General features: G+C 48.4%; 2 protein-coding genes across 2 annotated transcripts in view; both read left to right on the top strand.

Annotated features, from left to right (window-relative positions):
* The window catches only part of LOC308226345 (cadherin-4), a gene marked incomplete at its 5' end in the record, with an annotated part of 462,244 nt that extends 457,975 nt beyond the window's left edge, over positions 1-4,269 (top strand). Inside the window, 2 exons of the mRNA XM_080628000.1 lie at positions 920-1,084; positions 2,861-4,269. Of these exons, the coding sequence (XP_080484126.1) occupies positions 920-1,084; positions 2,861-3,067 (372 nt within the window). The 3' untranslated portion in view covers positions 3,068-4,269. The remainder of the gene's footprint in view (positions 1-919; positions 1,085-2,860) is intronic.
* Positions 4,270-18,790: 14,521 nt separating this feature from the next.
* LOC308226358 (CMP-N-acetylneuraminate-beta-galactosamide-alpha-2,3-sialyltransferase 2-like) lies at positions 18,791-22,505 on the top strand. The gene is made up of 8 exons (XM_080628018.1): positions 18,791-18,869; positions 19,403-19,599; positions 20,500-20,765; positions 21,032-21,222; positions 21,424-21,603; positions 21,860-21,905; positions 22,073-22,192; positions 22,309-22,505. The coding sequence occupies exons 3-8, from the start codon at positions 20,511-20,513 to the stop codon at positions 22,474-22,476; spliced, it is 960 nt and encodes a 319-aa protein (XP_080484144.1). The 5' UTR covers positions 18,791-18,869; positions 19,403-19,599; positions 20,500-20,510; the 3' UTR covers positions 22,477-22,505.
* Positions 22,506-23,936: the final 1,431 nt, after the last annotated feature.

Below are 23,936 nucleotides of genomic sequence, written 5' to 3' on the forward strand. Positions count from 1 at the left end.
AAGGTCATGTTTGAGGGTGGTCCCGGTGGCATCCGAAGGCAAGCAGATGAGCCTGGCGAGAGCCACCTCGGGGAGCCGAGGCAAGGACTTTGCCCAAAACTTGAGAAGTTCTTACTGCACAGAAAAACCCTCACAATTGGCGTTTCTTTTTTCTTGTCACTGACAAGTTATTTATAAACATTGCTCATGGAGATTCAATCATCCCCGTCTGAGCACAAGAACTGTTTCACCGGTAGAACAAAGTGCTGCTATAAGCATTCAAACCAGCTGAAGTATCTGGTTTCAGGCAACTACATTGTAGGCTTAAATATTTTAGAAAGGATTCGTTAAAAATAACAGCAAAGGATGAGCAGCAAAACACCATTACCTACATGAATACATTTTTAATGAAATATTACCTGGTTCTCATTCCTTGGTAGAAACCTATTCTGTTGGGATTTTTCATGAGCAGAAAGAACATAATTACTTTGAAAGGCCTACATGCATAAATGCAATGCACATTTTAATGTTTTTACTTCTGTAGAAATGTAATTGCAATAATATGTCTAGTAGCAACATCTTTACATTGTATTACATATTTCAGCAAAAGTAATGTGTATCCCCGTGTACGTGCAAACAAAAGCCAATTTTTTTATCCCAAAGATTTAGATGCCATGTGAAATATTCACAAAGTATTTAAATATTTGATTTTACTCATGTTTTAAGATGCACTCTTAGGAGGTCAGTTTTATGAGCTACTCAGAGGTCAGGTTCATCCGTAACTTAGATAGTTAGAGGGGCTGCATACTTGCTGATCAGATTTGCCATTGAACTTCAACTGGAATAGGATTAGACCTCTCGACTTGTTTGTACATTAGGTGAACAGATGATCGGAATGAAAAGCTCTTCGTCTCACTCTGTGCCTTTCCATTTGTCACAGGATTATGATTTAAGCCAGCTCCAGCAGCCAGAGACCATGGATCATGTTCTGAACAAGACACCCGGAGTCAGAAGGGTGGATGAAAGACCTATTGGTGCTGAACCGCAGTATCCTATAAGACCAGTAATCCCACATCCAGGGGATATTGGTGACTTTATTAATGAGGTATGTTCTGTAGGGTGTCTTGTGTCACATATTAAAAGCTTGAGCAGTCAGCTAAGATCAGCTATGCAACATTCTCCTGCCTGGATGGACCAAGTGATGCTATTACTCACATGAGAAGTCAGATGCAAACTAGGGGAATAAGCAGCGTAAGCAAAGGACACAGGACTTGGCCTAATAAAGGCGTTGGGCCTGTAAAAAGCCGAAGTGCAAGGAAAAAGCCAAAGATTCCTGATCTGTGGATCTCACAAATGCCATGCTTTTCAGCATCCGGGCAGTATAACCTGATCCCAGTCTCCTTTGGATTACTGGGAGTATTGCAGCTGCTGAAATAAAAGCTTTATCTGGATGTGGACAAAGGAGTGTCATCATCATAGGGAGGTGGTGGCAAGGCAGCTGTGTGGGTTCCCCAGAGACAAAGGTCCCATTTGGGACTCCTGGACTTGTAATTATTTCACCAGTCTGTGCCTTCCTAGTAAGTTCTATTCGGTCTAAAGCCTCAAAGAGTTTACAGAACAGAGAAATTCATCCCAGATGAGAGAAGGTTTCTTTATTTTATGTTAGATTACTGCTCCTTTATCTGCTTGTACAAATATCTATCCGTTTAGTGTTTCTTATCTTGTTTTTAGTTTTGAGTGATTGAGTGGTTGCAAACCAATCAATGCATTATTTCCTCCGAGACAAAACACACCATTCATTTCCTAAGTTAGAAAAACAAATGTTATAGCAATTTAATTCTATTATTATATCTACTTCCTGCTGTGCTTTTTTTCTTATTTTCATCATTAAAATTTCTTCTTCCTTTGCTCCTGCCCATCCTTCACACACATATTTACATACATCTATGTGCATGAAGACTGGCTCTTACACATGTTCGGCTGCTGTTTGCTGCGGTAAAACCTGCTCCATCTCCCCATGCTGAGACTGGGGTTTTGGAAGGTATGAATGCAGAATGTTTTGCTTTATTGCAGGTCTATTCCACCGGGCTTTTCCTGATGCTGGGCTGCAGCAAAGCAATTCTTTTCCTTCATCTCCCAAGGCCTGCCTACATTGCTGCCCACAACACACAGGACCAGCAATGCTTCCCAACCCTCTGCCCAGAATTTCATACCCCAAGTCTCTCCTGATTGCAGAATTTTGCTAGGATTGATGTTTGGGGTTTTTCCTAAAGGAATCCAAATCATCAAAATTAAAATAATGGTTATTGGTTGGGTGCTTGTCATTCTTTCACTGGCCAAGCTGGAAATCTTAACAGGCAACCACAGAAACTACATGCTGTCCAGGACTGAAAGCTTTCCAGGTCTAGACTTGGATCCTTGGAAATAACTCCCCTCCTGCTCCATCTGGCTCCTTTACAATGGCACTGGGAGTTAGTGGGTTTCTGCTGGGGGCATCCAGGTGGGATCAACAGGGGGGTATCCAAACATGGGGAAGCTGCAGAACCCTCTTTTTCACACCATCATCATTTTTCTTTTCCCCATCATCTTTTAGCTTTGCTGTAGGGATCCCAAACATCCCACCAGCCCAGATCCTTACCCAAACACCCTTCCTTAGAGCCATACAATGATTTGGGTTGGAAAGGACCTTAAGATCATCCAGTTCCAACCCCCCTGCCATGGGCAGGGACACCTCACACTAGACCATGCCACCCAAGGCTCTGTCCAACCTGGCCTTGGACACTGCCAGGGATGGAGCATTTACCACTTCTTTGGGCACTTCTTCGCACCATCACCCTGACACCTATGGTGGGTTATTGACAGCCTGTGTTTGCTCCCCCAGGGCCTGCGTGCGGCCGACAATGACCCCACAGCCCCCCCCTATGATTCCCTGCTGGTGTTTGACTACGAGGGCAGTGGCTCCACTGCCGGCTCCGTCAGCTCCCTCAACTCCTCCAGCTCCGGGGACCAGGACTACGACTACCTTAACGACTGGGGGCCCAGGTTCAAGAAACTGGCGGACATGTACGGGGGAGGCGAGGAAGATTAAACTGACCTCACGTTATTTAAAAACAAATATAAGAAGAAGACAGAAAAGAATATTTAGAAAAAAAGAAGAAAAAACATACAAAAAACAAACCCACAGACAACAACATTAACAAAAAGAGCCGATGCAGAAGCAAGAACTGTACAGATGTGGCAGCTTTTTTAATTAATATCCCCTGCTGACTGTGTTGTTATTTTTAGTGGTGACATAGGAGGTTTCTTTTTTTTTTTCCCCCTTTTTTTTTCCTTTCCAATGTTATTTTTTAGAATATTGAGCTGTCTCGCATGAACACTTGTCTCTGCTGCAGGTTTTTTTTGTTCTTTTGGTTTGGTTTTTTAATGTCAGCTGGGATATTGCTCGTTTACCTGCTTTATGACTAAAGAGAGTGAAAGGCACTCTGTCTTAACTTGAATTTCTTAGAACAGAAGCACTGTTTTTAAAATATATATATATATATATATTTGAAAGTGCCTTTTGGTGCATGTATCAGATTCCCTTCAATCTCAGGAGTGACGAAAACAAACATACAACCATCCTGGGCAGCACTCCCTGTGACCTTAAGCCAGTCCTAGCTGGGAAGGATTTAACAAAAAGGAACTCTGGAGATTGGTTCTTCTTTTTTTTTCTCTCCTTTTTTTTTTTTTTTTTTCCCTTTTTTTTCCTTTTTTTGCCTCTTTTTGGAAGAGGGTGACTCGTGCTGGGTGGAAGCGGATGGGGGGGTCGGGGAGGGGGAAGATGTTTTGAGTCAAAATCTGAACAGCCATCTTTAAGCCTCAGCAGGTGGTGAACTAGTCATCATGTTGTATATAATTCAGTGTTATCAGATGCAAAATACCGACTGGGGGCTCTGCCATCACCTGGTCACACTCAATGTAGCTGCATAGAACTATAGCGTTGATAAAGCCTTTGGTTAGTGCAACAGAAATCTCCAACAACCCTTGCCTAAACCCTACAAAGTAAATTGTGACATGACCAAAGGCCCAGTTGTTTGTTTTTATGCTATCGGTGTGTGTTGGCTCCCATGACCTTGGAGTGATGTAAATACCAGCTGGGTTAGGTGGCGGTGTCCCGCATCCCCAGGGATTCCTGCTAGCAGGAAAGCCAACGCTGTTTTCCTGGTGGAAGCAGGGGTTGTGCAGTGGCTCCGCTTGAGGATGAGGCAGCGCAAAGGGCAGGAGCAGTTTATCAGCACTTTGCCATCCGTAAGTCTGAAGTTAGTCTAGTACAATATTAATGCCTTGGAGCATTAGTAGCCAAAGCTCAAGAATATTGTGTAACTCAGCTAATGTGTGTCCTTTCTATTTGATGGGTAGGCGCTGCTATCTGTAGTAAATGTGTTTTTTTGGAGGAGAAGTGCAACGAGGGCCTATTGAGTATCTTGTGGTTAATACGCTCAAGCATTGCCAAGTAAGCAAGAGGTTTTGCAGCATCCAGGCATAATTCAACATCAGTATTATAAATGGTAGCATACTACCTAGTTTATATGTAGGGTCAGTTTAACCAATAACGAATAGTTATTAGCTTTTTTATTACATTTTTCCTTTACTGATTTGGACTAGTGGGTTTATGTCTAATGTTTGTAAAATGATTTAGACTGCATGGATGTGTAATATAAACCACATTTAATGGATTATGAGCCACTTAATTAATGTGCTATGAAATCTTGGATTACCTGTGTTTTATATTCTGCAGACGATTTTGCAGTGGGTTCGCTAAAACTTGTAAAAGTGCTTAGATATATTTTCATTTAAATCCAAGAATGTGCACAATATTGGAAGGTGATTATCCAGGGGATAATCATGCTTTTTTGATATCTCTATTAATTCTGGAGTTGAATGCTAAGAGTTTAAAGGGGGGTGGGAGGGAAGCAAGAATGAGAGGACGAGAGCTTGCGGTGATGAGTGGACGGCGTTTCAGAGGGTATACTAGGCTGCAAGATCGTCTCTATGGACTTTTGAAATGCTCCTGGTGCATTTTATATTTCATTGTATCATATTTTCTATAAAATGCAATTTCTGTAAATTAATGAGCATTTGAAACGTGTCTTGTATGAAGTGGAATGTGGTAAAAATCTGCCCAAGGGGACTCCAACGTTACCAGTATGTAAATAACTACCAAGGATGCGATCCTTCTTTTTGTCCTGGTCAGTCAGTCAATGGGTCAGTTTGTCCTTTCACAACTCTATCATCCAAGTTCTTGAGGAAGCAGGAGGTGATGGCTTGGCCTCAGGAGAGGGACGGCACCGATGGCACACATAGCACGTGCCTCAGCCAGGATGAAGTGCAGTGCCTGGTAAATTGTCGGCACCTGGTGCCTTCCCAAATTCCTGTTCCATAGTTGAGAACTCAGTTGCTTGTGTGACCGTTATGAAAGTCTTAGTTTGCTTCTGCCATGTTCTGTCCACCTCCTCCTGGCCACCCTCAGCAAACTTCACAGCCCTTGTCCTCAGCAGGCTGGCGTGGGTGGGCTGCATTGCCTTGAGCCTCTCTACCTACGGGCAGGCTTGATTCTTCCCCTTTCTTTCCAAAAGGCCACAGGCTGGAGTATTTCACCATCTGGGCTTTGCACCCCCCACAGAAGCTGCCCAGTCACAGCAGAGGTAGTGAATAATAAAAACGCACTTAGTGTTTCTTGCTGATGACTACCCGCCAGTGTTTTGTGTCCATCACCATAACCTCATCTCCAACTCAAGAAAAGGACGCGGATCGAGGGCTGGGGTGATGCTGATGGTTCTCCATCCATTGGGTTGCTGCTGCTGCCTGCCAGCTCCACGTGGCTCCTGGGCTCATGTGGATCCCACGATGCTAGCTGGGTCTCTGCTGCAAGCCACGCTGTGCTATCCACCTGGCACCCAAGAGCAGTAGCAGAGTCCCTGCTCCAGAGCGTTTGATGCCTGCTGTCTGCTGCAGCTTTGGCTGAGGTGATGGATTTCAGGTAGGGAGGGGAATGGCAGCAGTGTGGGATGGCTGCTGTGGGGCTGGGGGCTGGAGGCTGGAGGGGCTGGTCAGCATCGCCCCACTGTCACCCAGGGGGACGTGCCATGCAGTGACAGGAACCACTTGGCCATGAAGGAGACGTTGTCAGACGTCAGCTTGCCTAAACATTTTGGTCTTTTAAGAACATTTATGCAACTTAAGTCAAACAAAACGGATTGAGTGACTAAAAATAAATCAACCTGTTTCCATTTTTTTTTAAATCAGCAGATATTTTTTCTGCAGCATTTGCAATCCAACTTCACAAGCCCATAAATCAAACCAACTTGTTTATTGTCTTGTGAGCCAGTTCTGCTCAGTCTCCCTCTGCAGGACCTCCTCCTCCTCTTCCTCTCCCTCTTTCTTTCCTCCTCCTCCTCCCTCCATCACTTAGCTTTACAACCCCGCAAGTAAACAGCAGCATTAGACCCCTTTCCTCGCAGTGGGAACAGCAGAAGGTAAGCAAGGAGCACATCAAGCAATGAAAATGGATCACTGCTTGCAAACATTTTGCTTACGGATTATAATCCAGCTAAGAAAATTTACATTAACCCAAGGGACCCCATTGAAAAGGTGACTGTGTCAGTGCTCTGTCCACCTACTCTGATCCTCATTTGCCATTGCCATTCACTGCTGGAGGTGACAGTGGCTTACAAGGAGCCAGGGTAGGGAAACGGCAACTCTGAAGGTACGATTCAGGCCGCAGAAGTGGTTAATGCATTGAGACCACAATCCTTGCTCTCCAACTAATCTAAACTAAAGCATTAAACTTTCATTGAAGAAGCGGTGCCCGCACATGCAAGTCCCCACTCTGCACACCATGCGGCGGCGGGGAAGGACTTGCTTTCAGGCAGGTGGAAGGGAGTCCATTCCCAAAATGCCACTGTCACTGCCGTAGCCCATAGCAGTGCCAGGGGACACCACAAGAGCTCTCCACGCTAAGGGATGGGACAGTGAACTGCCAGGGCGTTGGGGCACACTGGACACCTCGTAGGCGTGAAAACTGCACATCACCAAGGCAAGGACCATGCAGGTCCGATGCTGGCAGAGCATGGCCCGCACCTCGGGGCAGCCTATTTGTTATGTAGCCTGTAAACAGGGAAAAGCATCAGCGACGGAAATGCTTTGTGAGGCAAAGAGGAGACTCAGCAGGTAATTAATGGCAGTGACCAGGCAAGTCTGTTCTAGGTGTCCTATGTGCTAGTCATAGTTTGGCTTCTGGGTTTGCAGTTTTCCATATTTTGTATTTCTTTCCTTTCTTGTTGGACCAGGCAATGCCATTGGTGGATGTAAGGTGGTGGTGGGGAGTTCACTCACCTGCAGCTGAGCCACTTTGAGCCTCTCTCATAGGAGTTTTAGGGGTAGTTGTGCCAAAATCCAGCCTCCAGGAATAAGTGGGACTCTAGGAAATGGCTGTATCATCTGCAACTGCTTTGCATAGGGTAGATGGTCAGGCATTGGAGAGCAGTATTGGTCAGTGCAGGGTCTGTACAACACAATATGCCAAGATCGCAACTTCGTTTAGTCTCAAAAAAACCCCATATTAAAGGTAAAATATGGGACTTTTATTTGTGATGTCTTCTGGAGCTCTTCATTGTAGTGTGGGGAAAAAAAATGGGGAGGGGGGAACGCTGTATAACGAGGAATGCATATGTTTAAAGCAGCAGCTAGACAACGTAGGTGTCTCCCACACAAAGTTAACTCTGTTCCATGGGGAAAATAAAAGTTCTTTCCAGTAAACACCGACCCCATAAGCAATTGCTCACACCCTGTGTACATAATGTAGTTAGTGCTTGAAGCTACAAATCAAATAGGGGCAAAAAGCAACAAGAACATATAGATGTGTAACTGGAGCACTTTCTCTTCTTTCAATTCTGATTTTGCATGTTTCCTTTTCCGATGGAGAAGCTGTGTAGCAGCCCGCATGACTGTGGTTGTTCTCAAGGAAGACTTCTGCTGTTCCGCTGTATTCACGCTGAAGCGCAAAAGCAGTTTGCATCCGTTAACCCAGTTCAAAAACCTTTTTTTGTAACCGTCAACAGCACAAATCTTTTGTATTGTCGTTTGTATCATTTTTGTACCAAAAACTAAAGAGGAAAAAAAGAAAAAAAATATCAAAAAGGAAGAAAGTCAATGTTTTCAGTGTGTTTTTAGTGCCACTGCAATCTTGGTTTCCAAACTGAGTGACGGGTTTGCTGATTTATTGTGTATCAAAGCTGAACTGGTGCACTGACGTCTGGCTTCAGTGTAATAAAAATAAAGTCCCCCTTTTGAATAGTCTCACTTGCTTTTTTAGTTTGTTTATTATTTTCATGTTTCTTATTTCCTTTTCCTTCCCCACATGCCCATCCCAGCTCATTCATCACTAATGGCACACTTACATACCCTTGCAGTGACTGGTAAATGGTAGCCTGGTGGCAGGTGTGGGTCTTACATGTGCAGATATCAGTGGGAGTTTGGGAGGTCTCGAATGCTTCTGTGTGTGTTTTTAATTCCTTACAGCAAGAATATGTCTTGCCCCCAGCCCTTGTCATTTCAAGCAGCACTTCCTCTCACACCCCCATGCAGACACATTTGTGCTGCACTGAGCTGTTGGTGCACATCAGTTGGGTGGTGATTTTGCTCCTGTAACACAAGATCTTAGTGTGTTAGCGCAATTCAGGCACATTCTAGGGTCTTTACTAGCACATTGGTAGTCCCCATGGCTGCTGCACTAGGACATTCAGCCCCTTCCCCTACCCGCTGCCCTGCAGCTCTGTATGCGAGCTGCAGCACTCCCAAGAGCAGCCAGCCCTTCTGCTGCCCAGAATGGTTCAAAAATGTTTAGGGAATGACCGAGCACCCTGGGCCAGCTGATGCCCAGAGGAGGAAGCCTGAGCTGGCTGCTCCCACTTGTATTTCTCCATCGTCTCTGCGCATGCAGGAGCAAAGCCATGCAATTAGCACTGGCAGCAGCACTCACATTGTCCTGCACGGCCTGAGCGGCTGGTTGGGTTCCCATCACCCTCACCCCAACAACAACTCACATGAGTAGTGAGAGATCTCAGCAGGTCCTGGAGCTGAGCAGGGGCCAGGGAGGGGACACAGTTCCAGCAGGGCATGGACCTATTCCAGCCGAGCACGACGAAAAGCAGTGCTGTCTCATTTTTAATGAACATTAAGATGAATGCAAATCCTGTACATGGCAATTTCCTTCCCCCCAGAGTCAGCTAAGAATATTTCATTGCTAGTTTTGCTAATTCTCAAGCTGTTCTCTTTCTTAGAATCATCTTTAACTATTGAATAATGCAAGACTGTTGCATCACAAATATTAGTTTCTGCTATCTACCTGTGGAAGTCTGGGCCCTCATCATCACATTATTAGGCTCTTACCTGCCTGCAGAAATTCTTGTTCCTCAAATGATTTAGCTGCGTGCTTAACTTTGACCATTGTGAATAGTTTTACAAAGCTGATGGAAACAGCTGCCCTCCCCTAAATCCATGGATTTCTGTACCAAAATTAAAAGTAATAACAATTACTATTACAGTTATTATTATAGCCGCTTGGGTTGGCTAGGTTTTCTTCTCTCAAGTCAAAGGCAGATGCCATAATTTGCAGTAGAATTTGGGTCAGATCAAACCAATGCACACGGGGATTACCTTTTTTTCCTTCATTAACTAAACAACTGAACTTTTCTTTGTTGTCCAGACTAAAGCCTTTCCATTACCAACACCATTACCCACACATATACACATCTTTCTATAGACAGCAGGTTTTTTTAACCAAAACCCAAATTAAGCAGTTTTAGGTAAGACAATAGAGACCAAACAAAACTTTTCTATGTATTCTATTGTCAAAACAGAGGCAGCACTAGGTTTTTATTAACCACTGATGAAGCTGTCCCATTTGCAAATTTCATTCCACCTGTAAAGATCAATTTGCTCAGCTCTAACTACTGATGCCCAGAGCTCCTGCATGTGAGCAGGAGAGTGCTTCAGCTAAGAACATGTCCAGCTTCCCTTCTGCCCAGTGCTAGTGTGTACTGGTGCTAACAGGAGCCTTGAGACTGAGCTTTGGCTTCTTTTGTTGTTGTTGTTATTATCAGTAATAGCATTAATAGTATTAATAGTACTATTAGTAATGGTAATAGTCAAAATATTAATCATGAAGAAGACCCCATGGACAGCTGTACTGTGCAGCAATCACTCTCCCTCTTCCAAGCAGGGTTAAAAGTGCTTCAAAGGACCAAGATGTGTGTGGGATAGACAGGGGACACTGGAACACATGGACAGCTGTGGGAACTGCGTGTCCAGCTGAGTTCTTTGACCAGTTACCTTGAAAATACTCCCAGCACTTCTCCTTCCAGCCACAGCAGCACCGTGCCATAAACACGAGCCAGAGCAGCAGCATCCCTCATAATCCCAGTGTAAATGGAAAGGCACCTAGGACAAGGGTACTCAAAGGTGCCCAAAGGGACCAGCACTCACATGGGTGCTGCACTCTGCTCAGATGAAAGCAGCGATGCTCAGGGTGTTATTTACGATGTTCTCCTTTCCCACCTGGGCAGATCCCGGGCACGGGGGGGACAGAATTAATGAAACATTAAAGATGCGCAGGTCGCTGCAGAGCAGGGAGGGCACTGCATGTCAAGGGGAGGGTGGTTGGATGTTCCCATCCTGAACAATGGAGCCTGAGAGCTGGGACCAGACCAGGTCCCGAGCAGCAACCGAGCTACAGGCACACCAGGGCCTTTGCGGCATCGTTTCACACCAGCAAATGCTTTCTCCTGATAGAGCTGTGGGATTTTTCCCCCTCCCCCCTCAATGATTAAGGTACAGCTTCTCCACACTCGTCTCAGCACCACAGCACCATCCATCTCCCTGCTCGTCACCTTGCCCCCCCCTTCCCCACCTTCTTCCTTTAATGAGAATATTCTTTTTTAGGTTCTTTTTTTGCTGCAATGCTGTTCTGCAAGTGGGGAGACAGCAGCAGCGGGTGGCTGTGGGGAGTGGCAGAGTGTTCCTGCAGTGGGCACGAGGACTGGGCTGCAATCTAGCACACCTCCAACCCAGCGACAAGGGCCCCGTGCCATAGCGAGGGCTGAAAAGTAAGTCCAATGCAACCTCCTGGATACTCCTGGGTTCTTTCTGCAAGGCCATGTCTTGCTGCTGGGTTTGCCCTCCCTGCCATTGCCCACTCAGCCCCCTCTTGATGGAGATAAGAGGAGTGGGAAAAAGGATGCCTCGGTCAACATCTTTCATCCACCTTTTTAATCCAGCCTAACCCAAATGACCCCAAAGCTTTTCTGAAATGCCTGGGGGCTTTGGTGAGCTGTGCTCAGTTGACAGGGTTGGAAGCTTCAAGCAACACCATGGGTTTGCATTAATTAGTGACCCGGTTGCTTTAGGAAGGGTCATTTCCACCTGCAGCAAAAGGGAACCTGCCCCTCCCCGGCTAACTGGGAGGAGCAGGATCTACCTTTAAATCTGGTAATAAAGATATCAAAGAATACTCACCTAACACCCAGCGGCTGTTAAACAGAGCTGGGCAGAGGGGCACGATGCTCAGGCTGGGAGATCAGAGGGCAAGGATGAAGAGCTGGGCTGGCCAGCCTGGTCACCCTCAGTTCAAAGTACTTCCAACCTCTCTTGGTTTGAAGAATTAGCACAGCACCTCTGGTTTATGCTTTCCTGGCTCCATTTTAGCCCCCAAACACTTGCAAATGTTTGCAAACATAAATCAATGGGTTAATGCTCGCCCCAGAATAGCAGTTTTCCTCTGAGAGATTAAAGTCTCTCTATCTGTGCTGGAAGCTGCCAGAAGTGGATTGTCAGAAATCCCTGGGAGGCTGCAGAAGGAATAAGGCAGAATCGGGTCTCTGTCAATATCTCCATTCTTAATAAACCAGATTTATAGTATCTGAGGCTGCATGGAAGCTTTATCACTGAGCACATAATGGCCATGCCATTAACCTGTGCTATCTATAGCTGAACTCATTACTTTATGAAGTACTTTGAGTTACCTTGGAGTACAAAAGGTAACATAACTAATCCTGCTCTGTGAAAACCACATTGATTGGAATGTAACCACCAGGTAATGCGAGAGCATTTATAGTCCTCTGCAAAAATGCAGTTTGAGCCCTTATTGCTCTGCACACAATACCCAGCCCTTTGCATCAGGGGTTTAACATCCCATCAACCTCTGTGGCACAAGCAAGGTGGGGATGAGGTGTCCTGCCATATCCCACACAGCTTTCCCCAGTTGAATGTAAGGGATGGGATAAAATCCAGTGCCAGACACTGCTGACGATGTCTTGTGCTGGTGAGACCATGATGTTGGTGCTGTGTAATTGCTTCAGGTTCGGTCAAAGGCAAAGGCTTTGCTGATTACTTAAAGATGTTGAATACTTTTTATATCCTTGGTTTACAGCCTGAGCTTTCCAGAGTGCACACTGCCTTGCAAATGCCTATGCTGAAGTTGCTAAAGCAGTCACTCATCACCCAGTTTTTACAGCTGGGGTACCAGTAAGTGCAAAGCAGACATATATGTCTATACATCTATGTGAAGACTCACTGGCCTGTGCCTTCTAGCTGTTCCCCAGCTGAGGTCCCTGCCAAACATTTATCATCATCAATCTCCTTTCACATTACACCTCGAGAAGGAGCAAATACCTTGCTTTAATACAGTACTATTGATCCCAGGAGCTTAAAACAATAACCATCATATAATCATAATTCACTTTTTTCTGGGAACTGAGTTGCTTTTAGCATTTTGTAGGGACAGAAAGAAATTCAGCATCTTGAGAAAAAGGCACAGAAGACGCTGGGGAGGAGAGGATGTAAGAATCCAGCTCTACAAACAGCCCCGAATCCCAGACCTCAGGCAAAAAACAAAGTATGTCAAGGAGGAAATACATCACATCACTATAGTACTGCATAAAATATTTAACTTTTAGTACATTACCAAAGTGGTTTCTTTTGACATTACATTTGTGCCCTTGTAAAAGACACGCAGCCAACAGCAAATACCCATCCCAGAACAAGCACACATTGCTGCAGAGCAGTGGCCGTGCTGGCTCGGGGGACCCGGGACAAGGCTGACATGAAACCTCCATTACCTCAGCTCCCCAGGAGGGTCTGCCCATGCGAGATGCCACCACGACCATGTGCTGTGCATCACCCCAGCTACCAGCCCTGGCTGAAATACTCTCCTGAGTACATCAGAGCAGGAAAACATGCATGTACAGCAGACTTCTATTACCTAAGTGCCTCTGATTAGAAGTATTATTCTCATCTTCCCCTGTCTTAACGCAAGGAAGTGTGCAAACAGAAAGCATGGCTTTACCACAGGTATTTAGCCATCTGCAGTCAGGCAGTGCCTCACTTCCAAACCTTATAATAAATAGAAAAGGAACAACCTTTTCCTTGCTCAAAACGTTTCACTAAATATTTCACTGAGCATCTTGGGTTTCCATTTGTTCTGCTTCAGCTCACTGCTTGTCACCCTTCTTTGTCCTTACACTTTGCAGAAGGACCCTGGTGGCACTGAGACAATTGCATGTGCAACAGAAGGGGGGACCCACTCAACTTCCCATTTTGCAAAGAAAGCACCGTTTCTGTTCAGCAACCTTTTCACAAATAAATATATCAGGACACAAGCCCAAAACAGCCCTAAAAAAAGAAAAAACTTTTCCACCAGACTTAGCAAAACAACCGGAAAGTGAGACTGCAGAGAACTGGAAGTTATGTCCAGTCACTGCGGGAGCCGTGGCCATGCCACCCCTCTGCAGATGGAAGCTCAGTCCCCTTCATCTGGGCTCCCTCCTTCTTGGGAGAGGCTGCAGTAAACCTACAGACTTCAGCCAAGGCAGAAGAAGGCTTTTTTTAAGAGAAACTCTTCATTTCATTGCCTCAGGACAACACAGATGAGCAGCCAAAGGGCCAAGGCCAGGCTCAGCCTACCTTCTGCAGGAGTGTATCAGGGCAGGATCCTCAAGGATCACTTTTCTCAAAGCATCCTAATAAGCACGGCTGAATAATGCTGAGGTTCCTTTTGGGGCTGAGCATGAAGCAGAAGGCAACACTGGGTCTTCTCCAGAAAGGAGCTGTCTTTTTAATAGGGTTTCTAGGAAAAAACACCCCTGTGATGCCAGCATTCCCTTTCCTGCTTCTCTTCTGCTCTGCACGGATCACTGAACGCATTGATGAGGAGCAGCTAAATTAAACACAGCCAGAAAGAGAATTAAGTCCCTGCACTTTTTGTGACAAATAAGGGACCAAAGAAGAGCTTTGTCAGCTCAGGCACTTCATTCAAGGAGCAGATAAACAAGAATTTATATAGGCAAAAATATGTCTCCATGGCAGAGACCTTAAACATGCCATGAGCAAGGACAGAACCTCCAAGAGGATTTAGAGCCAGCTACAAGGAACCACAAGGAACCCAATGTCTCCTCGCAGTGGCAGTTGTGAAACGACTTGTTTCCTATGAGGTTACCATCCAGCATCCCACCAGAGCCCAGCGTCACTGCTGGAGAAATAACCCCTGTTTTCCCTGCAAGTGAGACATGGTGGCATGGGGTGAATGGAGGAGCAGTGTTGGACCCCAGGGTGAAAGCCTCAGCAGGACAAGGAACAGAGCAGGACCCAGCCCTGTCTCCAGGCTGTGAGAGGGCTGCAAGGCTGTGGTCCAGGGTATTTCAAATGCCTGAAAATCACCCCTTGGGCTGTGTTCTAGTTGTTAATAGCAGCTTATTCTCGAAAGTCTCAGTGGGGATTGGAGCCCTGCTATGCTAAATCCTACACTAACACACATTAACAGCCCCCAGACAGGGCTTTCTTCTCAAGTTGTGATTTAAAGTCCACACAGAGACGGCAAGTCAGAAGCAATTCCTCCCTGGTAATGTGCTGTAGACCTTAAAATACGCGTTGCCATCTCTGTTTTATTTTGTTATGGGTTTATGTAGCTTTTCCTAGAGTGAGTTCTGGCCTAGGCAGGGTGATGCCAAGGCACCCGCAGAACACACTTGGCAGCTGATAAAGTGATCTCTCTGCCCAAGAAACGCAGTTTCCTGATGAAGACAAAGCGTCTGGCCAGGCTGGGTGATCCCGCACAGGCTGCCCACTCCCGGGGCACCCTAATGCTTGCAGACAGAGGGTCTTTCGGACTGATTGCATTTTAATTTAATCCATCCTTCAGCGATTTCAGTGCTCGATATTGTTGTTATTTTACACCTCAGCGGAAGTTCATGAGGAACAAAATGAGGCTGCAATACTCTAGGGGGAAGCTGGCAAGAGTCACAAATCCATCTTTGTGGAAACAGTTTTAAGCTTAGGTCCAAATAATTAGTTCTTTACCCAGGCCTTAAGCTGAGTGGAAAGCGAGTTCATCTGCAGAGGCTGCAGAACAACTTCCTGGGAAGCTGTGTTAGGCTCACAGGTTTTTTGCACACTCATTTGTAAAGCAGAGGCTCAGCTCATGGTCAAGAGCCAGAGCACGGAGCGATGGTGTGGGCAGGGTGACATGGTGCTCCTGCCTGCACTGCCAGGAGGAGCTTTTGCATGGGCACCAGAGAGACCCTGGGCTCTACCTGGAAAATTACCTGGATAAAAAGGGGTTTTTCCCACCTTGTTGTGATGCTGCCAGCTTCCTGCTGCTGAAGCACAGGGGATGCTTGCAGCAGAAAGTGCAGCTGGATGGGAGGAGGGAAGACGCACACACGGGGAGCTGGTTTAGACTCTGCGCCATGCAGCTGCTCACTCACCTTCAGCTGCTATTAACTTCAGTTAACAACTAACATAAAGTAAAATATAGTGATAATAGAAAGAATACCAACAATAACAATAATAATAATAGGAAGAAGCAAGAGAAGAAACGAAAGCTCAGGAAACGTTAAGTAAGTGATGCACAATACAATTGATCACCACCTGCCGACAGATACCCAGCCTGACCCAAGCAGCAATAGGCTCTTCCCAACCAGCTCCCCTCAGTTTTTATACTGGGCATGACGAGCTGTGGTATGGAATATCCCTTTGGTTAGTTTGGGTCAGGTGTCCTGTCTCTGCTCCCTCCCAGCTTCTTGTGCCCCTCCTCACTGGCAAAGCATAAGACTGAAAAGTCCTTGATCAGAATAAATATTACTTAGCAACAACTAAAACCATCAGTGTGTTATCAACCAGTATTGTTCTCAGATAAAGCTGAAACACAGCACTGCAGCAGCTACTAGGAAGAAAAATGACTGTTATAGCTGAAATCAGGACAGGAGGTCCAACTGCATTCCCAGCAGCAGAGCCTTGCCTTTGGAAACTCAGTGATGAACTAACGATATCTTAAACACCTTTAAGCAGAGACACAGCTAAGAAAAGCCTCTTGTTGGTGCGAACAGCATAAAAGAATCGGGAAATAGATAGTGAGTGGAGTGATCCCTGTTCTCCCATGCGTTGCTCCCTGCTCTCCCCTGGCACCTGGATAATATCTTTGTGGAAGAGTCCACGATGCAGAGCTGCTATAGATCAGTGAAATGCTGGGTTTTAACTGGGCTTTAGCTTATTGCCACAGCATCCCTCTTCCACACATAACCAAAGCAAAAGTAGGGCTGAAGGATCCTCCATGCATCAGCCTTAGAAACAGGTATGTGCTCAGAAAAGATCAATTTTCATCATTGCTCTCCTCTGTGACAACAGTGACTGAAACTCTGCAGGGCAGAAGAACACACTGAAATGGTGCCAGGGAAGGAAAAGATGAAGGAAATCAGTCCGTGAAGGCACCCAAAGGAAAGGAAATCAGCCCGAACAACAGAAAGTTAGCTACATAAATTTCTCAAGCTCACAAGGCAGGATAAAGCTCAACCCTCCCCTAGGCAAAGAGTAAAAGGATAAAACCAGTCCCATTACACTGAGCTACTTAAAGCCATTTGAAAGATATCAGCAGTTCCTACCCATCCAATGGCTGCTGTACGGGAAGGAATTCCCCCCTTGCCTTTACTGAACCTTATTCCAGGAGCATGTGCTGTGGGATTTCAGCTCATGGGGCTCTTCCCACGTTTTTCCCTGTGCCCAGGAGTCCTGCTGTTTTGCAGGTAGTTCCCACACAAAAGGAATGGCTGGAGCTGTACAGAGCTCCTGCTGTACTGCACACACCTCAGAGAGTGCCTGGTGTTGGCCCTACTTTAAGACCAGCTCTTTGGTCTTGAGCATCGAGCCCTGCATCACCATGCAGGAGACATGGGCTGAATTTGTCTCTCCCCACCCCAAATCCCAGGGAAGACCCCAGCTCCCCTGTATCTGAAAAATCAAGAGACCCCAAAAGTTCCTGTTTGCTTCCTATCATTCCTCACTTCCAAGAGGGCCATGTCCCACCAGCACCCACCACCCTGCTCCCTCCACAAACCTCTTCTTGGAGGCTTTCTGAAAGGCTGGAAGATAAATCCTTCAATCCGCACACAAGCTTTAACTCCCCCTTTGCCCGCAGGGAGCTTAAAACCACCGTGCTCACCATGCAGTGTCAGCCAGGGAGTCTGCCGTGAGCCACAGAGACCTGGCAGACTTGGCTCATGCATCATCTCAAGCAGAGCAGGATGGGGAGCTGGGGGCGGAGGCTCTGGAGCTGGCATGCGAACCCCTGGCAAAGGGGCCTCTGCTGAGGGCTGAGCTCACTCAGTGTATGCTATTGCAATATAAATAGTTGTTGAATGCAGTTTTCTTTCACATGACATTACTGACTCGGTCGGGTCTGATAAATTAATGCCAATCTGCGGCCATGAGTTCAAGCAGTTGCAAGTGAATCTGGGGTTTGGACATCACTACCAACTGCTGTTGCTCCCAATGCAACAGCTAGGTGGGAAATAGAAACAAGATGAGAGCGAGCAAGTGCTGTGGAGCCAGCACCACCCTGTGGCGCTTGAGCCATCCCGAATTCCTCCCTCCCGGCTTTCACTGTGCTCCATAAAATGTGCTCTGCGGCAGCCCAGGGCATTGCTCCTCTGGTGCCTGTCCCCCCCTCCGGCAATGGCGAAGAGGCCCTTTGAGCCCGCTACCAATAAGCACCGTCTCTTTGGTCTTTGGGGCTGCTCTGGTTTGAGATATTACACCTTCCTCTTCACCACCCTCCCTCAGGCACTAAACCTCCTCTCAGACATGAGAGCAAAGAGGACTGACCTCCCCTTGGATAGCATTACTCACAGTTCAGCTCACATGGCTTTTCCCCACAGGCTGTGTTTTCCCCATTGCTGAGGCACATATCACAGCTTTTCTCTGTCCTCTCTGAGCCCAAATCCCATTCAGGTGAGGAAAAGAAACCAGCTGACTGAGACCTTCATATTGCTGGTGTCAGTGTCTGCAGGAGATGCTCCATCCCTGGCACTGTTCAAGGCCAGGTTGGACAGAGTCTTGGGTGACATAGTCTAGTGCGTGGTGTCCCTGTCCTGCATGGCAGGGGGTGGGAACTGGATGATCTTAAGGGCTTTTCCAACCCTAACTGTCTATGATTCTATGACCCTCAGGCCCAGGAGGGCAGTTCCACTCTGTGCAGCTTCTGCCACCCTCAGACGAGCATTGCAATGATGAATTTCCTGATTCAGCCCTGCGAACATGGCCAGGGCATCCAAATCCAGCAGGACCAGTGGCTGCCATGGTGTGCTGGGGCTGCAGTGAGACACCAGGGTGACGGGTGCCATGCAGGAGGGACAGCAGCTCTGACCTCACTGTGCCATTCGCCCCGAGGCTCTGTTTTCTGCCACGTAATGATGCAACACTTCCTCTTCCCGTGGTGAATTTTGCAGCTTGCAACAAGCGCTGGCAAGGCCACAGAGCTCAGGAGCATCCCCTTCACCTGGCTCAGCAGTGCTTCCTCCAGGGAGGTGAGGGGCCCTGGGGACACTTGGCTGGGGTCTCTTTCCTGGCTGCAGGGCCTGGGGAGCTCCTGGCCATGTCCTTTGGGGCAGAGGCAGCGGCAGTGGCTTGTGGTTGATGGCACCAGGCTGGGGAACCCCAAGGCGAGGGCACTTGTGGGCACGGGGCAGGGGGAAGGAGGTGATTCAGCAGTGTTTCATGGGGGGGTGGGTCCCATCCATGGAGCAGGGGCTGCACAGGGGCACAGACAGGGGATGTGCTGCTCAGCCCTGCCTGGCAGAGCGCTGCCCTCCCAAAGGATGGTGACTGCAAAGAGCTTCGTGAAATATTCACTGTGCTGCCTGGGTCCCTTGGCTCAGGGCTTAATGGAGCTGCTGGCGCCGGCCATGCAGCCTCCAGCAGAGAGGGCACTGGAGGCCTTTCAGGGTCCCCCCAAGCCTGCGGGTGAGGAGGTGACGTTTCAGAGCTGCTTCCTGCTCGGGAGCACCCACGCCTGTGTCTCCGGTGCAGTGGTGATAACTTGTTTGTGCTTCTCTTCAAGAAAAGCTGGCGCTTCAGTTGTGTTTTGGAAGGGCAGACTTGCAGCACTGCCTGCTGTGGTGACCCAGAATCATCCAACCGCTCCCCACCATCTCCTGCTTCTTCTCTGTTTGGGCACCGGGAGCAGCAGCTTTGCTGTCAGGTGTGTGTCCTGCGGCTCCTGTTTGAGTGCGGTTGGTTGGATACCACGGCAAGCAGGTACCTCTGTGCTGCAGGAACCGCGGCACCCTGGCGACGGGGGGGAGCAGAGGGTAAAGGCGGGAGCGGGTTTCTCTCCTTCAGCTTCCCCAGCAGAGACAGGACACCCTTCGTGCTTCTTCATCTCTCCCCAGAATGGAGGCTGTCCCCACATCCCTTCTTCTCACACTTTCCTTGGCCCACAGGAGGCAGGTCCTGAGAGGCTGAGCACTTTGTGAACTCCCTGAGGACAAGAAAACCTTTTTCAGTCTGACTTTAGGTTTACTTAAGTGCTTTCAGATGGAGAACAGAAATGTCACATAATCACGGGTACTTAAGACGGGTTCTTGCATACAGACAGCAGTTGGTCCCTCCTGCTCCTGCCTCCTGGCAATGGCTCAGCGCCCTCAAAGCTGCAGATCCCCAGGCTGAGAAGGGGGTGATTTGCCACCAGCGCAGTCACAGTGGGGAGGCCAAGGGGCTTCTGTGCCCAGAGGCTGCTCCCTGGTGCTGGTGTGCAAGGGAGAAGGTGGCAGGGCTTTACAGCAGAGGAGCTGCTCCATGGGCAGAGGGAGGGCTGCTGCTCTGGAGGGGTCTGGCTGGCGATAGGGGTGATGATGCTTTGCTGCTTGTTCAGGGGTCAATCTGCAGACCCTAAAAGTGTCACAGGCAAAGAGCAGCTCCTTGTACAGCATGTGCTGCCAGCCAGCTCTGCCCAGACTGGGTAACTGTGACAGTGCCAGAAGCAGAGCACAGCAATAAAGCTGTTTGTTTGAAAAGGAAATGAGAACCAGACTAATTCAGGTCCCCTGCAGTACTGGTGAGCAGCCAAGGGATGTCCCGGGAGGCTGGGCAGGGAGGATGGGTGGGAAGGGGTCCAGTGGTGCTGCTGCCACTGGTCCTTGTGACATCTCACTGCAGATGGTGTGAGGATGCTGTGCCAGAGGCGCACGCAGGTGGTGCTGGCCCTGTGCTTGCTGCTGGTCCTGTGGCAATGCTTCCAAGCCCCCAGGGGTGGCATCAGCCCCTTCCCTCAGGCTCCTTCCCACCTTGACACCCCTGCTGCCTACTGCACCACCAGCACCAACGGCTCCACATGGTTCAATGCCCGCTACAACACGACGATAGGGCCTCTGCTGACAGGCACAGCCCATGAGCTCTCCTCCGACGTGGTTCAGTGGTGGCTGGTGAGTAGGGGCATGGGCGGGAGATCGGGGCTCTCCCTGGGTCTGTCTGTGATGGGCAGGACCAAGATTAAAAGCAGGGACTAAGCGGGTGCAAGGAATCACTATCCCCCACGCCATCTCAGAGCTGTCCTGCACCCGTTTCGTAACATCCCATTGGGTTTTTCTGTGCCTTTCCCAGGGCTTTTCTGGGAGGAGCAGGGCTCCCCCCACTTTCTGGGCACTGGCTGGGGGCTGATGCTGCTTGTCTCTGCCCTTTCCCCCTGCAGACACTGCAGGGTCCCTCGAGGGGTGTCCAGCTCCAGGCCATATTTTGGCAACTCTTCACTGTGCTCCCGGCTCCAACCGGCAGCGTGTGGGACCCGAATCACTGCAGGACTTGTGCAGTGGTGGGGAACTCCGGGTGGCTGAAGGGCTCTGGCCATGGGCTGCGGATTGATGCGCACGACTGGGTGCTGAGGTGGGTGACCTGAAGGGTTTGGGCTCTCCCTGTCTCCCCAGGACCCTGGCGTGCCCCAGCCTCCAGCCATCCTGAGTCACTCATGTCCCCTCTTTGCTGCTGGCCGGGGTGACCTGGTGTCCTTGCCTGGCGGGACTGGCAGCCTGGGACCAGCATGGCGTGCACCTTTGTTTTAGGATGTGCCTTCCTGTTGTCCTCCAGGATGAACAGGGCAAAGACTGCTGGCTTTGAGCTGGATGTAGGCATGAGAACAACCCATCACTTCATGTACCCAGAGAGCGCAGTGGACCTTGAGCCTGGCGTCCACCTCGTCCTCATCCCCTTCAAGCCATTGGACCTGCAGTGGGTGGCCAGCGCCTTCTCCACTGGAGAGCTCACACAGTGCGTTGGCTGTGGGGAATAGTGCTGGAGCCCCTGGGGATGGTGTGGGGTGGTCCTGGAGACCCTGGTGCCTCAGTGGGGCACCATGGTCCTGGTGAGACCAAACGGCCCCTGTGTGAGAGTCCTTGCATCCCTCTGTACTGCAGTTTGTGGGCATGGGTGGGATGGCGGCTGTCCCCACTGCAGGGCTGCCTCCAAAGCAGAGGCCCCAGCAGCAGGACTGCCCCTGCTCACTGCTGTCCTCTGGCTCTTGCAGCACATACATGAGAGTGAAACGGTTCATCAAAGCAGACAGAAACAAGGTAAGGGCTCCAGCTCCTATGGGGCACTCAGAGCTGCCTGGGCAGAGCTCAGGCTTGGTTTTCAGGATGTGGGCAGAGCCAGTGAGCAGGAGCTGCACTGGTGGCAGGGGCTGGCTGTCCTGTCACAGCATGGTGAGCACTTGATGGCTCCTCCACTCCCCACTCAGGTGCTGATCCTGAGCCCAGCTTTCCTCAAGTACATCCATGACAACTGGACACAGCACCACGGGCGATACCCCTCCACCGGCTTCACGGCCCTGCTCTTCGCCCTGCATGCCTGCCAGCAGGTGAGTGTGAGTGTACCCACGGGTCCGGGCGCTGCTGCCGTGCCATCACTGCTTTGCCTGTGCATGTGTGCTCCAGCCCAGTGCCCTGCAGCGATGGCTTTTGCTGCCGTGTGCAGGTCTCCGTGTTTGGCTTCGGAGCAGACACCGAAGGGAACTGGCACCACTACTGGGAGAAAAACCGCTGGTCCGGAGCCTTCCGCAGGACAAGGATTCATGACGCTGACATCGAATTCCGCCTCATTGAGAGACTGGCAGCTGAAGGCAGGATTTTATTCCACAGATGATGCATTTCCAAGAGACTGAAGCCAGGCTGTTAGAGCAGAAACTGGCAGCTCCCTCCACTCTTTAGCTTGCTTGCGCTGGTCCCACCAGCTGGGCACTGGGGGTGCCACGCTCCCATGGCACGAGAGACGCTGCACATGGCTGGACACATGGTGGACATGGCTCTGCCCATTCTGGGTGGGAGAGGAGAGACATGAAGATGGAACTGCATGTGGAGCCAATGAGCTGCTGTGCGCACCCCTGCAGTGGCTACAAAGCCAGTGGGTGACAGCACTGGTGGTGGCTGGCTGCATGATGGAGCTTTTGGGGAACTTTCATAGTTGCTTTTTAGGCAGTCTTTTTATACCTAAGGAAAAATCTCTGAAGCTCTATCAAAGAAGAGTAAGAAATGAAGTCAAGCAAGCTGTTTGAAGACAGCAGAATCAAGTGCAGTTTAACTGATCTTTGAATAAACTTTGAAAACACAGGTGAATCTATTATTTGTTCTATTACTGAGCTATGACTGCTTTGGGAAGACAGCACAATCTGCCTCAGCTCCATCTGCAGAACAAGACTGCAGACCCTGAGACAGCTCCCCACTGGAGGTTTTCTCCTCCAGAGCAGGGTTAGCAGGATGTATTTTCCCTTCATTCAATCACACACATGAACATCCTTGACTCAAACTCAGTGTTTCCATGGCTATGAGTCACTTGGTCTTTCAGTCTATTAAAATCACCACATTTTAATAGAAACTCTCCTACTCATAAGCTCTTTAGTACCAGAAGCCTGTATTACTTATTAGCTTCAATGATTTTTTTAACCTCTCTAGGCAGAATCTCCATTCCTTTTCTCTGTCAAACCCAGTTTCCCACACTGAGTCCACGTCTTGCATTTACCTACCCCTCACCTTCCCTGTTTTCTCTCAGACCTAAGCCATGCTGTGTGAGATGTGCTCAGTGTTTTCCTGAGCTTTACAAGTAGTTGGCTTTCTTATGAAAGACAAGTGACAGCTGGTAACTGTTTAACTGTGGGTTAAACTCTTGCTGTGCTATTTCCATTCATCTTCCTCCTCCCGATTAAAAGGTTTAGGTACCAAGCCGTGTGCTCTGCTGAGGGATTGAAGCTGTTCAGGTCACTTTTGTTCCTCATGTCCCCTTCCTCACACTGTAATAATATTATATAATCCTGACCCCATGGATTTATTAAATATCCTTGTTACAAATGTAAAACAAAAACTACTTTCAAATTAATTATAGAATAGCTTTCACTCTGCATTATCTGATCCTGGGCCCACCACAGTGTGCACTGTGGGACCAACCGCTTGGACCAGGTTAATACCAAAGCTGGGATTTAAGAGCAGTGATTCCGGTTTGCCTCAAAATGAGGCAGGAATCCACAATATTTCATTTTTCCACATTATTTTCAAATTTATCCCGTTATAACTTCACAGACCAAGCACTTTACTCACTTGTGTTAAGTCACT

Source organism: Psittacula echo, assembly GCF_963264785.1.
Source record: "Psittacula echo genome assembly, chromosome: 12".
In the NCBI taxonomy this organism is placed as follows: Eukaryota; Metazoa; Chordata; class Aves; order Psittaciformes; family Psittacidae; genus Psittacula; species Psittacula echo.